This window comes from Pleurodeles waltl, chromosome 2_1 (genome assembly GCF_031143425.1).
Source record: "Pleurodeles waltl isolate 20211129_DDA chromosome 2_1, aPleWal1.hap1.20221129, whole genome shotgun sequence".
Taxonomy (NCBI): domain Eukaryota; kingdom Metazoa; phylum Chordata; class Amphibia; order Caudata; family Salamandridae; genus Pleurodeles; species Pleurodeles waltl.
The window spans coordinates 284,014,854-284,041,214 of NC_090438.1; the positions used below are offsets into that span (position 1 = coordinate 284,014,854).

At 47.2% G+C, this 26,361-nt stretch overlaps 1 protein-coding gene across 17 annotated transcripts in view; it reads left to right on the forward strand.

Annotated features, from left to right (window-relative positions):
- Positions 1-26,361, forward strand: part of MAP7D3 (MAP7 domain containing 3) — a 543,746-nt gene that overhangs the window by 471,512 nt on the left and 45,873 nt on the right. For all 17 annotated transcript variants that reach the window (XM_069212462.1, XM_069212464.1, XM_069212463.1 and 14 more), the window contains one exon: positions 15,587-15,876. In XM_069212462.1, coding sequence (XP_069068563.1) covers positions 15,587-15,876 — 290 coding nt within the window. The remainder of the gene's footprint in view (positions 1-15,586; positions 15,877-26,361) is intronic.

Below are 26,361 nucleotides of genomic sequence, written 5' to 3' on the forward strand. Positions count from 1 at the left end.
GCATTTTGCCTATTTTGTCTTGCAGGATTTCCTGGTCATTCCACAGACCCCCCACCTGGGAGAAACTGCTTTGTTATGCATGCAAAATGTGAGGAGTCTGTGGTTAGAAGTCTATCAGAGAACAAGTTACTTACTTTTGGTAATGCCTTTTCTGGTAGTGACCCCATCTGACAAAAGAACAGGGGTCTTCATACTGAGAGGCAGGCCCCCCTAGCGGGGTCCCAAGTGATCCCTTAGGGGAGGAGGCCTGTGCAGACCCTGGCCAATAGAAGAATTATGCAGATAACAGTGCTTTGTTTCAAGCAGAAAACAGGTTTTTGCATTTTTGAAACGGTAACATAACTTAACTGCAATGTTTAAATAAGTCTAGACATGTTTAAACATTGCCATCCCAAAAAAATGGGGTGGGGCGATGATTTCCCCCCCCCCCACTGATGGGGGCGCGACATTAAAGAGTTTGAAAACCACTGCCTTAGAATCTGATAGAGACTTCAACCTGTAGATTCCTCACCTTAGAATAATCCTCTGGAGCAGTACCGCAGCATGCCAGGAGGTGGCATAGTTCAGCTCTGTCTCAGCGGTGTCTCTACCGGAAGTGACATGCGCTTTACCTATATAACCACCACCCCAGACGTGCTGACATCAGTTCTTTCCTTTCTGTGCTAGATAGCACTGATTCGGAGATACCCTCAGTCATTTTTGACTGGCCTTTTTTGCTGACTTTTGTTGACTCTTTTGAGAGATTCCTCTCCTGGTGTGAGGCTGTCACCCAAGAAACCGGCTGGTTTCAAGTCATGTGGTGCCTGACACAGACGGATATCTGTGACAGACCCCCACTTTGTAGTGCTTGGAGCGTGGCCACGATTCCAAGACCTGTGTTGACTGCCATGCCATGCATCTGAAGGCGCTGAGGGGACTGATCCCTCAAGCTCCGTGCTACCAAATGTCAGACGATCCTGCAACGCTCCATAGCCACAGAAATTCTCTGGACTGTTTGTGGAATCCCACCCAGCGATTGTTGTCACAGTCCAAGCTGTTGGGGATGTCCCACAGACGCACAAAGTTCAAGAAGTCAACGAGGTCTTCAACTTAAGCATGCCCTTTGTAGCTGTCTGACGAGGCGCTGGAGGTTCGGCACTTCAGGCTTTGAAATTTGGCAGTGTCTGAGTCAGGGTTTGCTCCGTGCTTCCCTGATATTCCGGGAGCCAGAGCAACCCCTGTCCAGTTCATGGAATTTTTTGAGGTCATGCTCCTCATATTTGAGTGGCCCAGCCTCTCTGGAGCACCTTTGGGCCTCATGTGTTCGGGAGGGGCCCCCCACTGGGTCCCAGCAGACAGGTTCTCCCTCTGCACCGGTCGGGCCCCCTGGATCTCTCCAGAGCGGAGTAACTGGCACCTGCTTCAGTGCTGGCACAATCTGCATCCTCATTCCCAACTCAACGCAGAGCTGGATGGGCATCACTCGACTCCAGTTCCGGCGCCGACCAGGACCACGCTCTCCGGAGCGGAGCCAGTGTCTTTTACTTTTGATAGGCCTGGAGAGGGAAGACGAATGGCAGTGGTCTGAGGACTTTTGTGGTTGCCAGCATGCCTTAAATGAGGAGGACAGGAGGCGCTCCTCCTCTCCATAGACGCAGAGAAAACATTCAGTCGGCTGCATTGGCCTTATCTTCTCCGGGTGCTGGAGCGCTTTGGGGTTGGACCGGCGTTTCGGACTGGATTCAGTGTATTTATAGTGCGCCTACGGCTGCAGTCCGTGTGAATGGGGCTCTGTTGCTTCCGTTTCCGATAGGGTTGGGGACGAGGCAGGGGTGTCCGCTCTCCCCACTACTGTTTGCGCTTTACATGGAGCCCCTCGCTCAGCGTCTCCGTGATGATACTCATATCTCCGGCATCAAGTTTGGGGGAGACCACCACCTCATTAGTCTCAATGCTGATGATGTGATTCTCACGCTGGCGGATCCCATGGTCTCACTGCCTGCGCACATGGAGGCCCTTAGCGCATTTAGCTGGGTATCTGGGTTTAAAATGAATACACAGAAATCCCAAGTCTTAAGTTTGTCAATTCTGCCAGTGCATGAAGAGGCCTTACGGGCTCGATACCCCTTTATATGGTCAACGTCTCATGTGCCTTACCTGGGCATTGCCCTGGCAATATGGGCGACAAGAACGTCTAGCATGAACTATACCTCCCTATCCCGGGAAATACTGAGGGACCTGGAGAAGTGGGGGAAACACGGACTCTCCTGGTTCGGCAGGGTCTCCGTGATCAAGATGACAGTCGTGCCGCGCATACTCTATCTGTTTCAGCCACTCCCTTTGACCCCGCCGCTGCGCACCATAGCGACACTCCAGTCAGCGATCTTGAAATTCGTATGGGGGGGGGGCACGCTCGGATGCTGCGCCGTGTCTTGTACCGTCCTAAGGAGGAGGGGGGCCTAGCTGTTCCTTGTCTGCTGAGGTATTTTCAAGCCGCCCAGCTGTGCTACTTGCTGGAGTGGAGTCGACCGCTCACCGAAAAGCACTGGTGTTTTATTGACCAGGCGGTGGCCGGGTCTCCTATCTGGAAGGAGCCCTGGCTCCGGCTTAGGCATAGAGCGTTGGGGCTTTATTGGTCTCCAATTACGGGTGCGACATTCTGGGTGTGGGATGCTGTGGCGGTGAAGCAGGTTTGCCAACCTTCCCCTCCCCGATTTGCAAGAACCCCGACATGGCCCCAGGTCTTCAGGCGGAGCGCTTTCAGCGCTGGTATGAAGGGGGCTGCGAAAGGGTTGGCAGCATATTTGATGCGGATGGAGTAATTGCCTTTGATCAGATGAGGGAGACTTATGGGCTCACGGAAGCAGACAGGCTGACCTACTACCAAGTTCTGCACTGGGCCCTCCAGCCGGCGATCAGGCCGTTGGTAGCTAGACCGCTGACTCGGTTTGAGCAATGGCTTATGGGAAAGAAAGATGACAAACGGATGATTTCGGAATTGTACAAACTCTTACAGGCGGAGATGCAGCCTGCTTAAACCAAGGGGCAGAGGAGATGGGAGGAAGAGTTGGGGAGGGAGCTAACAGAGGAAGAGTGGGAGAGTGTTCACTATAGAGCGCATCACACAGCCTACAACACGTCCGGGACAGAGACTGCCTACAAGCTCGCCATTTATTGGTACTATACCCCGGCTAGGGTGAATGCATGGGACTCTGCTAAGTCTGACCTCTGCTGGAGGGGTTGTGGCAGCACTGGCACACTTCTACACCTACTATGGCACTGTCCCAAGTTAAACAGATACTGGAAAGGTATTCTTGATGATATAGACAGAGTATTTCAGACAGAGATTCGTAGATTCCCGTCATATGTTATCCTGGGCCTACCCAACCCTCTTACCTTTCCTCTTCGCTCACAGAAGGGACAGCAGATGGCTCTGGCTCTTAACGCAGCGTTACTGGCGATACTAGCTCTTTGGGGTTCGCACAGGGTCCTGACTTACACCTCCTGGCTATATAAGCTCTGGTTCATCTTGGCAATGGAGAAACTAACATTGGTGTTTAGGCAGAGGGTGGGAGAAGTATGCGACATTTGGAGGCCGTTCATCCAGATTCTCTCTGCAGAATTCAACAAATTAACTTGCCCTGCATACCTAAGGGTGTTGGAGCTGCTGGGGGATGCCTCATGAGAGGAGGCTAACTGGCGCAGAGGAGAGGAGATGGGACCCGGGCCGCTCCTGGGGGGGGGGGGGGGGGGGGGGGGGGAAGCGAGGCACTGCTGGGGTTTGCAGGGGTAAGCAGCACAGTTTAGACATTTTGTATTGTGTGTTGTGGTTTGTTTTTGAGTTTATAATCTCCTCATAGACTGGCTGTCTGGACATCTGGGTTATGGGCGATGCCCTCCAAGAGACGGGCTCTGGAGATAAGGGAACGTGCTTCAATATGTCTGTTGCCTTTCGTTACAGGCCCGTCTGTTAGCATGTGTGGCAGAATTTCCTGTGAAACTTGATTGCCGGCCGATTCGGATGTAGGCAAAGAGCTCTGTATTTGGTCTGTCTATGTTATGTACCAATAAACAGATTTGATCCATAAATGAAGAGGGCAACTGGTATGAGAAACTGGCAAAGGCCAGTGGACTAGACACCTCACCTGATACTGACTTGGTCTCTCCTCCTACCATGTTTATGGAGGAGCAGAGCCTTTTTTGCTAGGGTGGTGTGTAGGGCGGCTGAAATCTTGGACCTTCAGCTACCCTCAGTGGGCAGTCAAGACAATGACTTGAGAAGAGTACTTCAACCGTTAGTCACCCTCTCCAAATTCTCACTCCCATTTAATGAAGCTCTTACTGACATCCTATTTCGGGGCCTGATCTAAGCTCTGCACTCAGGCTCCTGTGCATAGGACAATTGCATTCCGCCATCGCCCAGTTCCTAGGTACCCCAGTTTCCTTACCCAGCACCCCATCCCGGAAAGCTTGTTGGTCCAATACTGCACTTCCGTGATCAAACCCTGAGCATTCCCCCCTCACTGGATAGGGATTTCGAAAGGCTGGATACCTTTGGAAAGAAAAGTTCTCTTATGCCAACCTTTCACTGCGGTTAGTGAACACTGCGTGCCTTTTTGTCTGATATTTCCATAAGATTTGGCATTCAGTTGTGCAAGTACTGCCCATGAACTTGAAGGAGGCCTGAACCATACACTCGCAAACTATTGCTGATGTGAGAGATGCAGCAAATTTGACCATACTATGTGGACTCGACACAAACAATTTAATTGTTTGTGGCCCTGGCTGAGAACGACTGATGTCCAAGCCATGCTTATGGTCATGCCCTTGGAGGACTCTCTTTTCTTTGGAGAAAAGGTGGACTCAGCACTGGAGCTCCTAAGGACAGAAAAGCTACGGCCAGGTCCTTGGACTTGTCTTTTGCCCCTTGTCATCCCCAGTCCGCCTTCTGCCCCTTCCATGGTCATGGAATGGATCTCCAACTGCGTTTGTGCCCTTCCAGCCACCATGGCCAACAGGCTTCCCAGCCTTTTTTGTGGCCGAAGACTCCGGTCCCATAAACCACGTGAGATACATAGCCAAGAGGTTGGGTCATACTCCTCTCCTGTCCCCTCCAGAACTGACATTAGTGACCAATGCCTTGCGTCTGGGATTGGGGGAGGGTGGGGTGCACCTGGGGGTGGGGCAAATCACAGAACTGTGGTCTGCGGCAGAAACCTGGATCCACATCAATCTGTTGTGGGTCATCCACTTAGTGTTGAAAGCCTTCATACCAGCCATCAGAGGAACGCAGATGCATGTGTTCATGGACAACACCACTGCAATGTGGTACCTCAACAAGGTCATATTCTCTGTGGCAAGAAACTGTGCACCTCTGCACATGGCTGGCACATTAGGGCCGCTCCCTGGTCGTACAACAGCTGGCAGGATCTCTAGACCCCATAGCAGACAAACTCAGCCATTGATGTCTTGCGGACAGCAAATGCCATCTACACCAGGTGGTGGTGCAGGGTCTATTCAGTGAATAGGGGGAGAACCCTGGCGTGATCTGTTCGCCACTACTGTGGACTCGCAATGTCAGCACTTTTGTACCTTTGAGTTTCCAAAGCAGCTCTTGCTCAGGGATACGTTCTGCTTGGAGTGGGATTCGGATTTCACCAGTACACCTTTTCACCAATACCACCTGCCCCATGGCCTCAAAAATATAAGGCCCAACGGGGCCCAGTTCCTGTTAGTGGATCTGGTTTGGGCACAGAGTGTATTGTATCCTAAACTCCTGGGCGTAAGCATCCAATTGGCTACCCTTTCAAGACTATCTCCAGTCACAGAAGCAGGGATGGGTTCTGCATCACATCCTGCCTCCATATTTTCATGCTTGGAGATTCTGCTGCAAAAGCAGAGTATTTTCGATCTTCTAAGATTGTTGATGTTATTCTGACAGCCAGACATCCTTCGATGAAATCTGTATACACCTGTCGCTGGGACAGGTTTATGGCTTGGGTATAGGTAAGCATGTTGACACACATCATGCCAAATTGTTTGAGGTATTACTGTTTGTGTTATCGTTGGTCGAGTATGGCCTTGCTCTGGATACTGCTAAGGGTTACTTGTCAACCATATCAGCATTTCTGCATTTTTTGGATCTGCTCTCCCTATTTAGGTCACCGGTTTGTTCTCATTTCTTGAAAGGTTTGCAACACATGTTTTCCGCCTTCTCTGGCTTTTAACTCTCATCACTGTCTTGACACTCTTTTTGAATGCCAATATATCGGCCCAAAGCGTGAGTGGGCTTCAGACCCACTCAGTTCACCCTCCCTATACTGCCTTCCACCAGGACAAGCTAGTTCTCTGAATTCTTGCCTCATTTCTACCTAAGGTAGTGACCCCATTTCACCTCGGTCAGACAATCACAATCACTCTTCCGACTTTCTTTGCTCCCCCTAACTCCTTTGATGAGGAGGAGAGGCTGCGTCGTTTGGAACCATAGGGGGCTCTTAGTTTTTATATAGATTGCACTGAGAATATACACCTGGATGATCAGCTTTTCATTGGATTTACCAGAACAAAGAAGGGAAAGGCTGTGCAGAAGAGTACAATCTCTCGATGGATTGTACTCTGCAATAACATCTGTCGCACATTGGTGAAAAAGCAGTCTCCAAAAGGCTTATGGGCTCACTCCACCAGTGCCAAGGCTGCGGTTACTGCATTATCACACAGGGTGCATGTCCTCTACATCTGTCAGGTGGATATGTGGGTGCCGCTCCACAGGTTCACAAAGTACTACGGTCTCGCCATTCGGGTCCATCAAGAGGAGGCTTGCTTGGTCCTGGAGGACTTTGTGGTTTAAGTCAGCTTGTATTCCCTCCTCTGGGGAGGTTGTAGTTGTGGTGTAGTAGTATTACCAAAAGTGATGCAGTAGTTGTATTATAGCCGTGTTTAAGCCTTTCACACAATACACCCTTTTCAGTCCTCTTATTTTGGATAATATTTCATTATTTTATTTTTATACTTATACATTTGTTTTAATAAATACATATGTACTTAAATAAAACAATCCCTAAATATTATTTCATCCTCCAATCTCTCGTATAATAAAATATATTTTATTATATGAGAGATTATAGCTTTTATTATATCTAAGTGTTGTTCATATGGTTTTATGACCAATTTTAGAAACAAATCAATCTTCACTTGCACCCAGGACTAACAGAAGTAACTCCAAGGGATAGTTTGCTAGCCTCCTGTTCAGAACCATAGGCATGTAAAAGGCTCTTACTGTCTTGGACCCACACCTGAACCCAGCCTGAGTGAGTGAGTCCTAAGCCCCCAAGAGTTGTTCCACCAGTCCCATACCCTTGGGTGTGGTGCTGACAGTGCCCAGATGGCCATTTTCCAAAACTGAGGACTTAGACAAAAAGTGCTCTGCGAACCAGGAGGCGACCAGGACCAACCTGCTGACTCATCCTCTTGAGGTGTATGACTGGTCTTATTAACTTTGCAGCTTCACCTATGTTCAATTAAATAATCGTTTTGAGCTACGAGCCTCAAACACGGTAATGTTATCCTATGGAAGACAGATACACTGCATAGATATACCCACAGACATCTTTGGGGGAGGTGCCTTCTAGGGCTTAAGGTGCTTAGGAGCCAAGGTCCATGAAACCACCAGCAGTTCAATTTTACCTGCCCTGGTGTGTACGATTGCAGTACCTGCAAAAGAAAGGCTACACGTGGGGACTTGGAGACAAGTCCTGCAGAACCTGAAGGGGTGGCTCCGGTTTTGAGGGTGTCTGGAGCACAGGGACACAGTCAGTTTACGTGAACCCAGGATGGGGGGGGGGGGCTCAAGTGCAGAGGTGTTTTGTCCGGCAGATCGCTATAGTTAGAGGTTGTCATTTGGGTTTGGTGACTGGAGATGGGGGGAGAAAACTGGACAGCAGGGCAACTCTTTGTGTCGGTGGTGTCTTACCTGGACACGCAACAAGCTTTTGTAGATGCAGGGGCTCCAATAACCATGTTATCTGTGCTGAGAGGTTCATGGAGGGGTCAGCATCTCAAGGCTTGGTGAAAGCAATGGAACTAACCTCCTGGACTAAAGACAACCTCTTGCTGGCGAGCGGCTCCCTCGGTGAGCCCGATGGCCAGCGAGAAGTAGTATTGGGTCGGTGCTGTTGTTTCCTGCTGATGGAGGAGGATGACTCCTCTACCCAAAGGGAAATGCTGCTTGGTTGTTGAAGGGTAGAACAGTCCTCGAAGGGTTTGGTGAGACTGCTCAACTTCTGAATGAGTTGGTCTTCGTGATTGTCATGGTGCAAGCAGCCAGGTGGACTTTGGTTCCAGTTTCCAGCAGGACTTTTGTTTATCACTACTTCAGGTCTTCTTTGTCCTTCCTTCGTTTCCAATAGATGGATCTGTCTTGCTGGTGCCAGGGAGACCCCCTAAATATGAATTTAGGGGTGTTTAAGGGAGTGTAGGATAGTAGCCAGTGGGTTACTTACCCCTGGGGTGACTACACCCCGTAAATGACCACTTCCTTTGGAGAGTGGGTATATTCCTGACTCAGAGTTCCTAGTTTCACATAAAAAAAGATGCTGAAACCATTCCTTGGTTGTGCACTTCAGGTATCCCACCTTAGGGGTGTGACTAGCCTAAAACTGCAGCAAACCCCCTTAATATCTAATTTTCTGCCTGCTCTGGTGCCAGCTGAACTTCTGTGCAGGGGGTGGTGTTTCCCAGCTCTTGCCTTGATGTGCTAATTCACTAGCCATCCTGCTGGAGGAGGTGTGATCACCTTCCTCCAGAGCAGGCATTCTTTCTTGCCTCAGAGTGCAGTCTGTCACCTGCAGGGGATAAAGACACTCATCTGTGGTGGCAGACTGGTGGATACCAGTCAGCCAGCACACTAAGAGACTAGTTAGTTTTCAGGGGGGACCTCTGATGTGCCTTCTAGGTGCATGTCATAATAAATCTGATACTGGTACTGGAATCAGTACCTATTTGTTAAAACGAGGTGCTTGATTCCAAAGGCCAGTATTTTCAGTGAAGCCGTCGTGTAGCTCAATAACTCGTGAATGACCAGTACATGCCTTTAGAAATGGCATACTGAACACTTGCAGTGTCTAGCAATTGAACAGTCATCCATCACAGGCGTACATCTGCTCAAGCACATGTGCCCTCACATCTAATATAATGGACCCTGCCTTAGGGCTCTTAAGGCCTGCTGTAGGAATGACTCACGTATATGACATGCAGTGGGTATGGGCACTGCACACAGGATGTGTGCAGTGTTGGGAAAAGAAAAGAAAAGTGGGTTGCACCATTTCATACATTCTGCAATGGCAGTCTGCATGTGTTTGAGTGTCGGTCCCTTAGGGTGGCATAATACATGTTGCAGTGTATAGGGAGTCTCTTTAGTACCCATGCCCTTGGTACCAGGGGTACAGTTTACTAAGGACTTACAGGGGTGCTAAGGTCCTTGCCATTGTTACAATTAGACATGTACCATGTTTAAAGGAAAGAGTGTTGGCACTGGGGGCCAAAGTGGGGGTGACCGTGACCGTGTCAAAAAGGGCACTTTCTACAATGCCCAAGGCAAGTTTAATGTAACTTTTATGTAAAAGCAACTTGTCTGAAGTTTCCACTCTGTTGCCCACGTTTCCCATTGGCCATTTGCAGATACTGGCCACAAGACACCCTTCCGCCTTCCTGTTTGGAAGTGTGAACAACTCACAGGAAAGGACACCATAAAGGCCTGCTGTTGTAAAATGTGTTACCTCTCCCTGGTAGGAAGCCACATTGGGCGTGAGCCCAGAAGATGAATTTTAAAGAGGAAACCACCTTTGAAGGATGAATGGTGAACACACAACGGGGGAGCTGTCCTGGTAAACAGGTTGGTGTCAGGGACATAGAGGGGGAAACCAGTTGGCAAACCGGTTTAAGTGTTCGTGTGTTGCTCCTAGGTAGTCACACCTCTATGGTGGGCTGCCAAGCTCCATACACTGAGAGAAGGGTTCCTCCATCTTTGTAGTGGGCGAACCACAGCATTCTGGGTTAGCTAGATGCCCCACTTTTCAGAAAGTTGTCATGTGGGGGTATCTAAGTAGCCCATTGGCTAGTGACTGCCACATCCCCTAAGGTCACTATCTGGACATGAAGGAGGCACCCTTGACTCCCAGATTTCAAATCTCATCTGTACCGGAGAAGAGGACCGAACAAGGACTTCCCTTCTAACCTTAGGCCTGGTAAAGAGAGGCTGCACCAAACGTTTGGACTGCACCTGCCAAACCTTGGGCTATCAAAGAGAGGACTGTTGTGTCCTGCTTGAGGAGAGGTCATCCCCAAGCCCCGGACAACATCAGGGACTCGGCAAGAGTCAGTTTACTGTCTACCTGTTCCAGCTCCCCAGCCACATAAACTAAAGAAGCCTGTCTTGGTGAGTTGGTAGCCCAGATCACCAGATTGTTGCTCACCACCTGGGAGACCAAGTCCAGATGCTCAAAGGTTGCACCTGAGTCTGCTGGACCCAGGAGAGCCATTGGAGTGCAGTTTGATTGCATAGAAATAGTTATCTCCTGGAGAAGGGAACCGCTGGTTTCATTGTGACCGGAGACCAGTGGCAGCTGTACTTTTGCTGGACCCATCGGGACTTAAAGGGACAACTGTGGACCGAGGAGTAGCCCCAGGAAGCCCCCTGTCGACCGCACAGCATCTTCAGCATCCTGTATCCCTTGCATCAGAACCACTCCATAGAAGTCAATGGCATGTTGCCATTAAAGCTAGAACTGGACTGGAGACTGCTTTTTCTTCTAGGTAGCTGTTCCTTGGGACTTTGTGATCCCCCTGAGCTTGCCCCTTGCCAGAGTTGGATGGAAGTGACTGCACTCAACTTTGATAAGTTTCCCCCAAATCAATTTCTGAGTCAGATTTGCAGTATTTAATAGCTTGTTTGCATTGAGTGACAAGCTGTGATTTATTGTTTCTTCAAGTACTTACATCTCCAGAACCCTCAGATGGATTTTGGCTTGCTGCCTAAAATTAATAACAATAAGATCTATTTTTTCTAAATAAGCGTTGAATTTCTTTCCTGTTATGTTACTTCTTTATCTAGTTAATATGATACTTCTAAATGCCTTATACTTGTTCTTTTGTTAAACCCGACTGTTTGAAGCCACAGCTACTTGGGTTTGATCTAAAGGTTTTTAGAAGCGAGTCTGACTGGGCCCTAGACGTTAATGTGAATGTATTACACTGTGAGGTCACTTAAACATACCGTATAATACACTCACTTTTGCACCCTTCTAGTGAGCTCAAGTCTTAAAAGTTCTACTGTGACTTGACGAAAGTGAAAGTGTCCCCACTCTGTAGTGTGTCACTCATAGCTAGTTCCCCCAGAGACTTGGCACCCTGATATTCATTCTTACCCTCTGGCTAATCGGGATGCTGCATTAGAGGCGGCAGGTGTTGTTGGTGCTCCTCCAGTCGTGCAGTAGGTCTCTCTCTGTGTCCGGTGGGAGGTCTTGGGTGCACCAGGATTCGGATCACTGAATCCTTACTGCATCTCCACAGGTCACAGCCTGCTCCTTATTCACGGCTGCAGGCTGGTTCAAGGCTATGGCTTTTTCACTTAACCACACAACTGCCTCCAGACATTTGGGTGGGGGAAAATGTGCACATTCCCCCGAACCACCACCCCCAATCAAGAATCATAAGCAACATAAACAGGGCGACAGCCATCTTCAGGTCACAGCTCTCTGCAAAGCAATGGCCCTTCTCTTGTGTGGTGCAACACCATGGGTGATGACTCTTATTCTTCACCTCGGCCCCCACCTGGTGTACAGACGTCGTGGACTACGCACACAGGCACAAGGCTGATTGGTGCAGTTGTGTGCACAGGCAGACAGCCCGATCGGTGCGGCGGTCTTGATGGACCAGAATCTAACCTTCTGCTTCTGGGATCCTCTCCGCAGGATCCCCACTGGACCTCTCTCCCTCCAAGCAGGCGAACTCCTTCTCCTCACAGGGTCCTCTTTCCTTGGGTCAGGCAGAAGCTGGTGCTCCAGGTGAGTGCTCTTGATTCACTTGAGTAATGTCTCCTACTCAGCATGAGAAACTGGCAAACACTTAGCCCCCAGTGCTGGTCACTGCTGGCAGAACTTGTGCTGAGCTTCTCCACACTCATATACAACTTCAGTTTGAAGTGCCTGTTCCTCTGCCTTGCTTTTCCTCCAGAGAGTAGTTTATCCCACCAGGATTGTCTCCAAATCTTAACGGCCCAAACACAGACCATGGGCTAACTAGAAGATCTCACCTGGATATCAGCTTCAGTGATGTGTATCATAACGTTACAAGGTCTCATCCCTACTCTTTGAGTCCCTTATCATCCCCATCCCCTTCCTGAGATGTGCCCAGGCTCCTTTAACTAGTAACCTCTTTCAGATTCAAAGAACCCTTTAGAAGAGTATTGAAGAACCGGACTCTTCCTGCTTTTAGTGTGTGTCCCACCCAGCTTTTAGGAATGCAGCAATCCACAACTCTGTCTTGGGTGCTTCTCTACCACCATATGTTTCTCCAGCAAGCCTTTGGTTCCCAATATAGGAATCACAGGTTCTCATGCCCTATACCGTTCACAGAGAATCATGCACCCTTAGCGCTGCACGCATGAAACATGCGTACAAGCGGAATGCAAATTCACAACCTGCCTCCATGTATACACTGTCTCCCCACATCCATACTGATGTAGGCCAAGGTTCAGCAGTGCACACAGCCTCGAAACTTACTGTAAGTGGGCTGGTGGGCCCCAGTGCCATGACAGGTCAGATGGCCTGGTCCATATTACTTGATTACATACTATAAAGTCAGTATGCTGCCACTACCGCAGTCATGCTACTCAGCTCCCGGCAAGGGCAGTAGCCCTCTAACACTATTAGGGTAGAGTGAGCTGGAGCCTTCCCAATCTAACCAGACTGCAGTCCTTGATGCAGTTCTTGGTAAGGGTGTGCACACATGATCGATATTCGCCCATTACTAAAAATAATTTGGTACCAGGGATCTAGACATCACTGCACTCAGGGTCAGGGGTTCACGTCTGCTACCATGCAAGGGACTTTACCATAACAGCAACTATAATAGTTTATGTAAGCATGAGAGTGGCAGAACAGATAAGGGTTGATAATGGTCTTTAAGATCGGGCAGACAGTGTGGTAGAGGAGTAAATCTTTAAGGATATGTACACAAGAACAGGGGACACCTGCTGTCCTAGCTTAAAGCTCAGAATGTGCCTAGTTTGGAAGGAGGAAAGATGGGAGAGCAGAGTCTTAGATCTCTTTTGCAGGAAACTAGATTTTTGTGGTCTACAGTGCCTGGTTATGCACTGAGATCTAGGACTTGCAGAACTCTTCTCAAATGGCGTTGTCTGTGTTTGTAGTTTGGGGCGGAGCAGATACAATCTGAACTGTGGAACAGATGCAGGACATTTTCCAAAATAACTAGCAATTCTTTTTTGCCTTCTTGAAAATCTGATGAACCAAACTCCAACACCGTGTTTTGAATGCCTTATTTTCAAACCCCGGAACACACCCAACTCAGGTTTTAGACCGTTATTACAAACTGCATCTTGGTTACCATGCCCAAATAAACTTATCATATCCCTGGTTGTTCAATACCTGGCTGGCTCTCTGAACACCATGAACATGCATGATACTAAAATAGTGCAGTGTGAGAATGGGGCCCCCCCCACCAAAGGATATGGAGTGGTTAGCCGAGGGCTGGGAAAGTTTGAAACCCCAAGAAGTAAGTAACTAGAAGTCCCCCAGCAACCACGAGAGCAGAGGGCAAGTTACCTGGTCGTCCCTTAGGCTAACATGGGGACTTGGAATTGGAAAAATGCAAGAACAGGACCAGGCCGGTGGAACCCAATGGTGGATTCTGGATGAAGAGAACCTGTAAAAGAGGGGGACAGAGTCCAGTCCACGCAGGAGTTTCCAGCTGTGGCAGGAGGCAATACCCACCCTTCTGTGGGTGAAGATCCAGGTCGACAGTGGTGAATTAAGTCCAGCCGTAGAGGAGTCCCTGAAGTTGCCTAGGTTCTGTCCCTTGAAGGGTTGCCGGATTGCAGATGGGTCAGTGGTCAGGACGACCACCAACAAGCAAATACAACTGGAGCTGTTGAAGATTTGGTGAGCAGAAGAGCAAGGTCCTTGTGACTCGACTGTTGGAAGGGAGTCCAGGGTGACCCAAAGAAGACTGGAAAGCCAGTAGAAGCAGTTGAAGCCCACACAAGCAACCCACTGGCAGCAGGCACAGTATGTCGCAGTGAGGCTCGGGCAGCACACCTAAAGAGGAGTCCCATGTCACTGGAGCAGTTGACCACAGAAGAAAACAGGATAAAATTCAGAGAAACCAGGAAGGAGTCCTCCCTGGATTGGGTAGATTTTGTGGACAGCTCTGTCAAGGCACTGGAAGGCTGGTTACAGGGCAGTAATATGTATGTTTACCAGGGCTTGTACTGTATTTTTCTGAGAGAACACATTCTTAGCAAATATTTATCTGATAAAGTGCATCAGCATCTGGTGGACTCAGATCCGACCACTCCCCAAGAATTGGGTAAGATGACAGACAAATAGGTTTGCACCAGAGTGGGTAGAAAAACTCATACTGGGGGTGACCAGAAGAAGGAGGATCCTTCCAAGAATCAGGACAAGGGTGGGGATAAATCTAAAGACAAGAAAGAGTATTCATCAGGCCCACAAAACTCTTCTGGGGGTAGGTCTAAATCCTCTTCATCCTCCCATAAGAACCCTATAATATACCCTATATATTGTGGACTTCTAGGACACTCTTTGGGATGTATTATTAAATGTAATACAGTAGATTTCCTACGTGGCAAAGCCCTTTTCCTTCCCATTTGTCACTGCAGTTGTAGGATGCACCTCTGTGAAGATGTTAGTCTTGACTGCCAATGAGGGCAACTCAAGGTCAAGTACCTTATCCGCCCTCTTCACCACCGTAGTGAAGCTCTAGTTGGGAAAGAATGCATGCGGGTATCTGGAGGCGTGTCCAGTCTGCTGTAATCACTCAGTTCCTCACACGAGTCGATATTGCAACCTAGCCATGGCACATGGGTATTCTTGGACCATATATTTAGTCATCTATGTGGACAGTGATAGAATGCACTGCATAATGCATTTTAACTTATATTTCACAGGTACATTACCTGCATGCTTCTATCATGGCCTTACCGGAGAGTTTTCAGTTGTGTATAATCAATTTCACCTTTCACAATTATGTATTTTACATCCTTCAAAATAAAAAGCCTATAGTCCTCAAAAGCCGGCAATGTAATTTCATGTAATTTCATAATCTAAATTATTCGTGGATGACAGATATATTATCACAGAGCAAATTATTCTAGTTCAGAGAGCAGGAGAGCAACGTTTTTCTCCTTGATGGAAGAAGTAAAACTTGTGCTTCTAGTATATTTTCATAATTCATTTGACTGCTAATTGTTTTTGTCACCTAAAAACTATTGTCCCATTTTATGTATTAAGATATTTATAATTTGTGTATGTCATACTGTCAAAACATGTTTCTTTTTATTTTGTTTGCCTAGTTCGACGACAAATGAAAACATCCAGAGTTCAGATGTCTTACTTGGCAATCAAGGTGAAAGGATTGATGTTGTGCAGAACATTAATGGAAAGCCTAGTTCATGGACGTTTGAAGAATATATTGATCTTGGAGTTCATTCAAAATCAACTATATTGGCTCCAGACAGCATAACAATCAATAGCTGTAATCAAAACTTAATAGATACTGCTTTTATTCCTGGTATTCCCAAGTTGGCTTTTGAGGAAGACGGAGCTGTAAGTTTATTGACCAAATCTATTGATGCTGCATCCGGTGAGTAAAGCTTATTTCATCTCACTTTATCATTTGAAGAATAAGTGAAGACATTTCCATAATATGTGAGCAACTAGGTTAAATTAACCCGTTAACACGCTCCTCATTTTGAAGCGAACCATGCAGTCAGATTGTTGCTATTTGGTGCATGCAAAATTCAACTGTTCTCTCATAGGGATGTGATTTCAATGTATAGTCATAAGCGTTGAATAGTTCTGCCCGCCTGTGGGGACCCCGGAGCACTTTTTCCAAAAATAACTTCTTAAGTGTTCATGTTCACCTTACTTCAAGAAGGCCTGCAAAGTCACTTAAGAGTGTCCATATGCAGCTTAAAGGATAGGCTATAGTTTCCAAAATTCTTCATCCAGTTTGCTTTAAAAAGGACAAAGTTAAGGCACATGCATTCAAATGCATGAATGAGTTGAAAATATAGCAGCAAAAATCCTTCACAAACCTTTTTATATTGCAAAACAATGATGGAGTGCAGGGCAGTGTAGCCCATCTGCTACCATTGTCAATGAAGTAAAAGGAGACTGTGACGTTAGGAACAGCCAGTCCTCCAGTATACCATCATGCCTAGAGAGAGGCAGTTACCTCAGTTATTTTTTCCGGCTCCTGCTGACAGGACCCTAGAGCATTGAGCTCAGCCGTTTTAGGTTTTTTTCACAAAAAATTAGTGCAAATCTCAGTAACAACTGTTTCACCGGGGAAAGGTATTTTTCCCTGGAAAATGCCTTCGCTTTTTGACAAATGCCCATGTTGTGGCAGAACAAAGGCCAAAACAGACTCTCAAGATGTCTGTATCATCTGCCTACCTTCTTCACACCTTCCTGCCTCATGTAATATATGCAGGACATTTTCCAGATTCGCCTTTGATGGAAAGCAGAGAGATGACACCAGCAAGAAGCCAGTGGGATCTCTGAGCAAGGGGGTCAGTCTTCCACCAGAGCTCTTCCCTCAGCCTCCAGTGGACGTGGAAGGTCTGAGAGGCATTTTTCTGGGAGAAAATGCTTTTGGTCCCCATCGACGTCGAGGAGATCGACATCGAGAGAAGGTACGGCACCAACATGTTCGCCGTCGAAGTCTGGCTCGACGTCGCACAAACATCACATGACGTCAAGAGACCGCACAACATCAGGAGGCCGCAAGATGTCGATAAACTGCATGACGTCGAGGACTCTGGATGCTCGACGCACGACGTTGAGGAGTGTGTCTTCGTCTGTGAAATCGATGTCGAGATGAAGGAAATGTCGCCGTCACAGTCAGACATCGAGGTCTAGGTTGCCCTTGGTACATTGAGGACGGAGAGAGAGGTCAAGGAGTCCCTTGACGACACAGAAAACTTGTAAAAGGAGAAGGATCTATTCCTCATCGTAGTCACAGCGTTCCAGAGACATTTCTCCTTCCTTCATCGCCGTCTCCTCCTCCGGCTGCAACTCTTCCACTGCATCCTCCACCTCAAGGTCTTCCTATCCCATTGCCAGGTTCTCCGGTGCTCCCGGCACCTACATCACTTCTGCTACTAAAGCTTCTAGACCACACAAGATCACGCTACCATTCACATCATAGCCGTCATACATCTGGCTGTTCTACAACGAGATCAAGACACTCCTGTCACAAATCACAACAAAGATCAAGGTCACGTTCTTTCCGACGCTACCACAGAGACTCCTCATCGTCTACCAGAGGGTCTGCCTACCCTATCTGACTCGCATCAACCTCGTACTTCACCAGTGGATGATGTTAACACCTTTCAGGAAGTTCTGGTTCAAGGCGCAACAAAACTAAACATTCCTATGGCTGTCCCAACACCAACTACTTCAGTCATTTTTGAAACACTATAAAAATGTACGGCCTCAAGACCTTTGATGCCCGTCCTCTAGAACTCATCATGAAAGTCTTCCTTACACCGGCTACAACAAAGTCTGCTCCTTCCAGACTATAAAAAAAGTATCGTCCTCCGGAGCAGGACTCTTTGTTTCTGTGCTCCGACCCTCCACCAGTAGTAATCCTGGCGGCCCACAAATCTCACGCCACTTCTCCGTCTGCTACCACTCCTCCTGACAAAGAGAGTAGAAAGGAGGATTTGGCAGGTCGTAAAGTATGTAGTTGGGCAGCAACATCCATAAAAGCAAGCGCAACAGCCCTCTTGGGAAGATGCAATAAGGCCTTGTGGGACTCCCTACTCCAATTCGCGGACCATCTCCCTAGGGATCAGAAAGAGGATTCTTTAGAAATTGTAAAAGAAGCCGCCAGGGTCCCGAACCAGATCATTAGCGCACAGGCAGACTCATCCTTGCTATCGGCACATTCACACTGCCATGGAATATCCTTAAGGAGGAATTCCTGGCTGCGCCTAATGTCCCTGAGACTAGACGCTCAGCAACACATTCAGAATTTGCCTTTTTTAGGATCCACCCTGTTCGGCTGTCATGCCGACGATGAAATGGCAAGGATGATGGCAAAACTGGACACTTTGAAAGCTGTAGGTCTTGAAAAATCTAAAGACCTAAGATCCTTCCGTCCCTTCCAGCACCGCTACCCTCCTCAGTGGCTGTCTAATAGATCTCAGCAGCAGTTCCAACGAGCCTATCAGCTTCAACGGAAGCACACCAGCCTAATCAGGATACTCGACAACAACCAGCCACAAAACCCTGAAAGTTTTCTTCCTCCGAGTCTGTTAACCACTCCGGTGGGGGGAAGCCTCAACAGTTACTTGACAGAGTGGCAACGGATTACAAGAGACACTTGGATCTTAAACATTGTGCAGAAATGGGTATTGTCTCAGATTTTCCACTCCACCGCCAAGTATACCGTCAAGGGCAACCACTTCTCATCTCGACCTCCTAAAGGTGGAGGTTTCCATATTGCTAGAAAAGAAAGTGATAGAACCGGTTCCCCTCACCTAGAGGGGAAAAAACATTTATTCAAGATACTTCCTCGTCTCAAAAAAGGATAAAAAGGAATTCAGACCCATTCTAGACCTGAAGGTTGCCAACAAATGGATCAAAAAGGAAAAGTTCTGGATGCTGGCCTTACACCAAATATATCCTCAGGTTCACCAAGGGCACTGGCTTTGCTCACTCAACCTACACAACGCCTACTTTCATATCCCCATTGCGAAAAAACATTGGAAGTTCCTCTTTTTTTTGGTGGGGAAACACTTCCAAAACACTGTCCTTCCCTTTTGTCTCAAGTCAGCACCCAGAACTTTCTGCAAGTGCATGGCTGTCGTGGCAGCACATCTTCGAAAGCACTGAATATTTGTCTACTCATATCTGGACGACTGGCTTATCAAGGCAACCACCTTTCCAGAAGCCCAACAGCACTTCAAATGGACATGCAATCTTTTTTATCACCTAGTACTTCATGTCAAATTTCCCAAGTCTACGGCAACACCTGTCCAGAAACTGCATTACTTAGGAGCTACCATAGACACGCTGCAGGGAAAAGTGTATCCTTCGGAGGAATGATGTTTATCAATACTACAGAAGTGAACAGTGCGCACAGTTTCCTCACTTCAAGGCTCTATGGCCTTCTGCATCTTCCTAACTCCCAATGCTCACCTCCACATGCAACCACTCCAGGAGTGTCTGGTGGACCAATGAAACCTACTGGGAAGACAAGATAATTCTTTCCACCCCTGCAATCAAATCCCTCAATTGGTGGTGCTCTCCAACCAATCTGCAACAAGGAATGCCTTTTCGTCCACATGTGCCTTTGCAGGCTATTGTGACGGATGCTTCTCTCCTCGGCTGGGGAGCTCATATGGATCACATACAAATACAAGGTCTCTGGTCTCCCAGGGAGAAGTCTTATCACATAAAGCTCCTCGCGCTACGTGCGGTTCACCTAGCTTTCAAGGCTTTTCTCCCTTCGTTCAACACCGACACCTTCCTTGTCCAGTCGGACAATACAACCACCATTTATTACCTGGATAAGCAAGGGGGACCAAATCCAGAGTCTTGTCTCAAGAGGCCAAGACGATTTGGCACGGCCTCCTGGCCAGGAATGTGAAGATAATAGCAACTCGCCTTCCAGGCGTTCGGAATATACAAACAGATGCCCTCAGCAGGGTTCTAGATGAGAACCATGAGTGGGTACTGAACAAAGACATCGTTCAAGATATATTCCGTTTGTGGGGCACACCTTCTATCAACCATTTCGCCACAGCGGACAATAGAAAATGCTGCAGCTTCGCTACCAGGTTTTACCATCCAGAATCATTGGGGAATGCTCTGTGGATAGACTGGTCCAACAAATTTCTGTACACCTTTCCACCAATTCCCCTTAATCCAGCAGTCCTAATCAAACTCTCAATGACCTTAACCAGAATGATCCTCATTGCACCAGGATGGCCGATACAGTGGTGGTTCCCAGACCTCCTTCACCGATCGCTGCGACTACATCTCAGGCTTCCATGCAGGCCAGTCCTCCTGACGAAATTCGAAGGTCAGATGAGTCACCCAACCTCTCCTCCTTGAGATGGCAGCGTGGCTCCTGAGCTAGTACAGTATGGGCACTTACATCTTCCACAGGACTGTATGGAAATTCTAAAAGAGGCAAAACGGTCTTCCACCCGAGCAGCATATGCCTCCATATGGAAGAGATTTTGCATATTGTGTTCCTCCAAGAAGGTAGACCCTACATCTTGCCAAGAGGATGTCATCCTACAATATTTGTTATACTTAGCAAAATCTGGTCTGCATTTCTTTTCTATTAAAGTCCATCTGGCAGCTCTGATTGCATGCAGAAAAGGTCCTTCACAAACCTGTTTCTTTAAGCTACCAGTCATAAGAGATTTCCTAGAGGGACTAAAGAACGTTTTTCCACCACTTAGGCATTCTTCTCCACCATGGGAGCTGAATGTGGTTCTTTCACGCCTCATGCAACATCCATTTGAGCCTATACACAAAGCATCTCACTTGGAAAACCGCTTTCCTTATGGCAGTGACATCAACACGCATGGTTAGTGAGATTCAGGCTCTCTCTGCTCATGAGCCCTACACAGTGTTCCACTCCTCTAAAGTAGTGATGGGAATGCATTCAAAATTCTTACCCAAAGTTATTTCTGACTTCCATGTCAACCAGACAATTTCCTTGCCAACTTTCTTTCAGAACCCATCCACTCCTGCTGAGAGGGCACTCCACTTTCTAGCCGTAAAGAGGGTTTTAAAATCATATCTATAAAACCAAATCTATTAGAAAATCACAACACTTTATTAATTATGGACTGGTTCGTACTGGGCTGGCCACCTCTAAACAATCAATATCTCGGTGGCTTGTCTCTTGTATTCTTTATTGCTACCAGCTAGCTAACAAAAGCTGGCAGACCAAGAGTGCATTCTACCAGAGGCAAGTCTGCCACGACTGCCTTGTTGAGGAATGTTCCCCTGGCAGATATCTGCAGGGCTGCGACCTTGAAGTCTGTCCACACGTTCACTAAAACATTACTGTCTTGACTGATGCCAGGGCAGATGCTCAAGTAGGACAAGCTTCTCTCAGAAACCTTTTTGCGGAATAGTGCATTGCAGTATTGTTCTGTATCCTCCCCCGCTGTTTCTGGGATGGGCTTGTTGTTGTATTCAACGCTTATGACTGTACATGGCAATCCCCTGCAAGAGAAGGAATAGTTTCTTACCTGTAACTCTAGTTCTCTCGTAGGGGTGTTTTCATGATAGTCAAAAGCAACCTTCCCTCCTCCCCAGTGGAGTAGACAAAATAATATCTCAGGTATATTGTTGCTTTCAGCTAGGACTGCCTACAAATATAACTGAGGTAACTGCCTCTCTCTGGGCACAATGGGATACTAGAGGACTGGCTGTTCTTAAAGTCACAGTCTTCTTTTTCTTCATTGATAATGGTAGCCTATGGGCTACACTGCCCTGCACTCCATCATTGTTTTGCAATATAAAAAGGTTTGTTAAGGACTTTTTGAGCTAAATTGTCAACTCATTCATGCATTTGAATGCATGTACCTTAACATTGTCCTTTTTAAAGCAAACTGGATGAAGAATTTTGGACACTGTAGCCTTTCCTTTAGGCTGCATATGGACATTCTTAAGTGACTTTGCAGGCCTTCCTGATGTAAGGCGAACATGGACACTTAAGAAGTTATTATTGGAAAAAGTGCTCCAGAGTCCCCACAGGCGGGCGGAACTATTCAAAGTTTATGACTATCATGGAAATACCCCTAGAAGAGAACTGGAGTTACAGGTAAGACACTATTCCTTTTAATTTAACATCTCTCAAGATGGTAGTCGTTGGATAAAGTGGTATGCAGAGAAGGAGTTTTCCATATTATTGATTTGATGTCTCTGAGAACTCTAAAGTGAAAATGGTTGACTCCGATTTGGTGCCCAGAAATTAAAGGAAACACCGCATACAAAGATGCCTCACTATTGAGCTGTTGTCAGTGCCATTTGGAGAGAAAAGTCACTTAATATCATTTCCTTCACTTGATAATACATTGACTAATTATCTTTTCCATATTGCCAGGATCCTTTCTTATTGAACTTTAGTGTGTTTCCATTGACAGCAAATCTGAATTGGATGTATATCTAGCTCCTTCATTTAATCCTCTTTATTGTCTCTGCTAGTGACCAATATAAGTAGCATTGGTTACATTGGAGTTACTACAGAATTTATAATAATGTAGCACACTATGTATTTTAATACAAAAATAATGTATTCCTTTAGGAGCTTGTGGGGTATGAGTAAAGTATGTTACTTGTATACTTGCAGCTTAATTAAGGTCATTGATGTTGATTTGCGATATCTTTGGTTATGTCAAGTTATATTTGTATAAGTACTTTAATGATTATCAATCGTTTAGGCTTTTGTCATAGACCTTGCATCACAACTCAAGTCTAATTGCTTCCAACATCCTTAACTCAATCTTAAATTGGTGTTTTTACTTGAATTTGCATATGCTTTTAAATTTGTATTCCCTGACTTAGCTCCCCGGGATTTAAATGTGCATGCCCCTCAGCCTTGCGCAGCAGATTCTGACTCCAGGCTATGGCATTCAGTTACACCTACATCCGATCCTTGTGATCTCCAGCGACACTGCAGACTTTAGGCAGTGCTCATTTCCACGAAGTGCAGGACATGGCCTCTGCCTACACCTTGCTTCTGTGTCCTATGCCCGAAACCCACTGTGTTTAGCATATGGCCATAGCCTGTGCCCACTCCTTCTCCAGTTAAACACTGGCACCTCCTTCCTGTTGCATAGTGGCACCTTGGTGGAGGACTTGGCCATGCCCTGTGTCCAGTTCTTGTGTCCCAAAGTCTAATGTGCATGGCCTTTCGCCATTTGTCAACATTGATCACTCAGGACCTGATGGATATCCCATCTGCCATATTATGATCCATTATATCCTATGTACATCGTAATACGGCAGATGGAATTTTCATCACGTTTGTGACGGAGTGTTCCATTCGCCGAGATCTAAATCAGTCCCTTGGTCTTTGGCCATGCCCTGTACCCAATTCTCAGGGCCTCACTGCACTGTGGAAACCAAGCTTGATCTTCAGCCACACCCTGTAGCCTGCACTGTGTTCTGGTGAAACTTGGCTCATTGTGTGGCCTATATCCAGGCCCTAAGGACAATTTGCATGCCTGATTACAGTGCACACAACCTAAAAGGCTGGGGGAAATCACTGGCCCCGCCATCACCTCACATCTCCTGCCCCACAAACCCACTGCACAGCTACTTTGGCGATGCTCATTGGCCACTGAGTACCGGATATGGCATTTATCTAAGCCCTGTGATCCTGAGTCTGCTGTACAGGGCCTTTGGCTTTCTGCATTCCCCACTGGGTGCAGGGTGTGGTCTTTTTTCATGTGTAGTCATCATACACTCCAGCCACTGGACATAGCCTATGGTAATGTGTAATACTCAGCTGATGCATAACGTAGCCTTCAGCCATGATCTGCATTTGCCCCTCCTTTTCCCTGTTCCTATTTTGCTACAGAGGTTTAATTTGTTTTTCAGTTTGTCAAAATTGTGAGTCTAGTACTGCAATGAAGTTTAAAAACCATTACATTTAAATGATCACCTAAAAATTGCCGTGGTCATTGACCTGATATGAGAAATTCTCCAATTTTAATGTGTGGCAGAGCATCTTTATGAGGTGCAATTCTCAAACCACATTGCGATGGGAGAACCACACCATCCCTGGTGGCATAGTAGCTTATTTTGACATTTGAACTCTAATATATTCTCTTCTAGTAGTCGCTGTCATCTGGGGTGTTTTTAAGGAGAAAAACATGCTTGTGGTTTGTTTTCAGTTTTGTGTAGCAAAGTAAGCCCCACAGAGCATTTATTTTATTTTTATTTTTTATTGGATTATTTTTAACTTTTAGAGACAGTGTGTTTATTCACGATGCCATGACCAAATTAAAAAAATAAATAACTGCTGATGATACAAAGGTGCCCAGCATTGTTGACCCTGGAAGTATTCAACTGCTCGTGTTCTCCTTCAACAAATATATTTGGGCGATCGTAGCAGACAGCTATTCTGGAGTCCCATTTGCAACTAAAATCTGCACAGCTATTTAGCCATAATGTGAGCCAGACCCCCACTTCTGGCAAGTGAATGCAGGAGGAGATGGGCCAGACAGCTGTCCCCGTGACCTGACCACAGAGATAAATGGGAAAGCTGTTGCAGTATCTTGTACGCAATTATGAAGAGTCAATAACTCAGGAGCCGACTAGCTGCTATTCAGTCACCCCTATCCATATGCTAGCAGTGTACTACCTTTGCACCTGAGAGCTTGATTAGCAGATTGGGGGCAGGGAAGGTAAGAAAGGAAAACAGCTGCTGGTCACTCCCCAGCTCTTGTCACAGACTGAAGTGGAAGGTTCCCGCTCATGCAAGTTACAAAGAACAGAGGGGCAGACTGGGGCAGAATAGCATCACACTTACCTACTAGATTCCCAGTTTTGCATAATAACAGCAAGAAAGGGTGTGTGCTGCCAAGAGAGGTGGTGCTAAACTGTCACGGCTGTTGCAGAAGGCTGAGGCAGTTTGCCTTTTTGGGATAGGCGTTTCATGAACACTCCCTAGCATTTATAAATGGCTGGATAGGGAAGTGAGAAAGAAGCCTTCATATTCGACACAGACCCTTAGACAAGACTGGAGAGGATTTTTTTTTTTTTCTTTTTTTGTTTTTAGCATGCTGGGAAAGGCCGGCGTGTATTTTCAAACCCATTGAAAATTCTTGTTCTATACACTTCAGGGAGGTTCCAGTCCATTAACCCAGCTACTCTGCCTACTCCCCAAATTGGCAAAACATTCTGGAACAGTTTGTTTAGAGGCACTACCTTCAGGATTGGATGTATAGACCACAGTTTAATCACTGTTTGGCAGCACTACTCACAGGTGATAAGTCATAATTCACGCACATCAGAATCTGGTTGTAGGTAAATGCCACTCTTGGCATGGTTACACCCTATCATTTTGCCTTTTGTTGATGCTAGTTATGATTGAAAGTGTGCTGGGACCCTGCTAACCAGGCCCCAGCACCAGTGTTCTTTTTCTAAACTGTGCCTTTGTCTCCAAAATTGGCACAGCCCTGGCACACAGATAAGCTCCTTGTAAATGGTACCCCTCGTACCAAGGGCCCTGTGGCCAGGGAAGGTCTTTAAGGGCTGCAGCATGTATTATGCTACCCCGGGGGGTCCCTCACTCAGCACATGCACACTGCCTCACAGCTTGTGTGTGCTGATGGGGAGAAAAAGACTAAGTCGACATGGCACTCCCCTCAGAGAGCCATGCCCACACCCCACTGCCTGTGGCATAGGTAAGTCACCCCTCTAGCAGGCCTTACAGCCCAAAAGCAGGGTCTTCACTGAAGACTGGGAAGTTTGGTATCCAACTTGTCGGCTCACTAAACCCACAATGATGCCAGTGTTGGACTTATGGAAAAATGCACACAGAGGGCATCTTAGAGATGCCCCCTGTATTTCACCCAACCCTCTAGTGTAAGGCTGATCTGTCTGTGCCAGCCTGCCATTAGACAAGTTTCTGATCCCATGGGGTGAGAGCCTTTGTGCTCTCTGGAGTCGGGAACAAAGCCTGCTCTGGGTGGAGGTGCTTCACACCTTTCGCTGCAGGAACTGAAACACTGCCTCAAAGACTCCTGCCACGTGTTGCACTGTCCCAGGGCACTCCAGCTACTGAAAGATGCCCGAACCCCTCCCCTTCCCCCTACCCACTGGACCAAGCCTCACTTTTGGCAGCAGATCTGGCAGAGAAATTAGTAAACACCAAGAAGTGTGCCCAGAGCTGTGGTGACCCCCTCCTGGCAGAATCCTTTTTCTTGCTTTGGAGGCTATTAGCCATTAGGGTTAGGAATGTGCCCCCCTCTCCAAAGGGAGTCTGCACAGGAAGGGTGTTTCCACCCTCTGGGACAGGAGCCATTGGCTACTGCACTGTGGCCCCAGTAACACCCCCAAATCTAGTATTTAGGGGCACCCC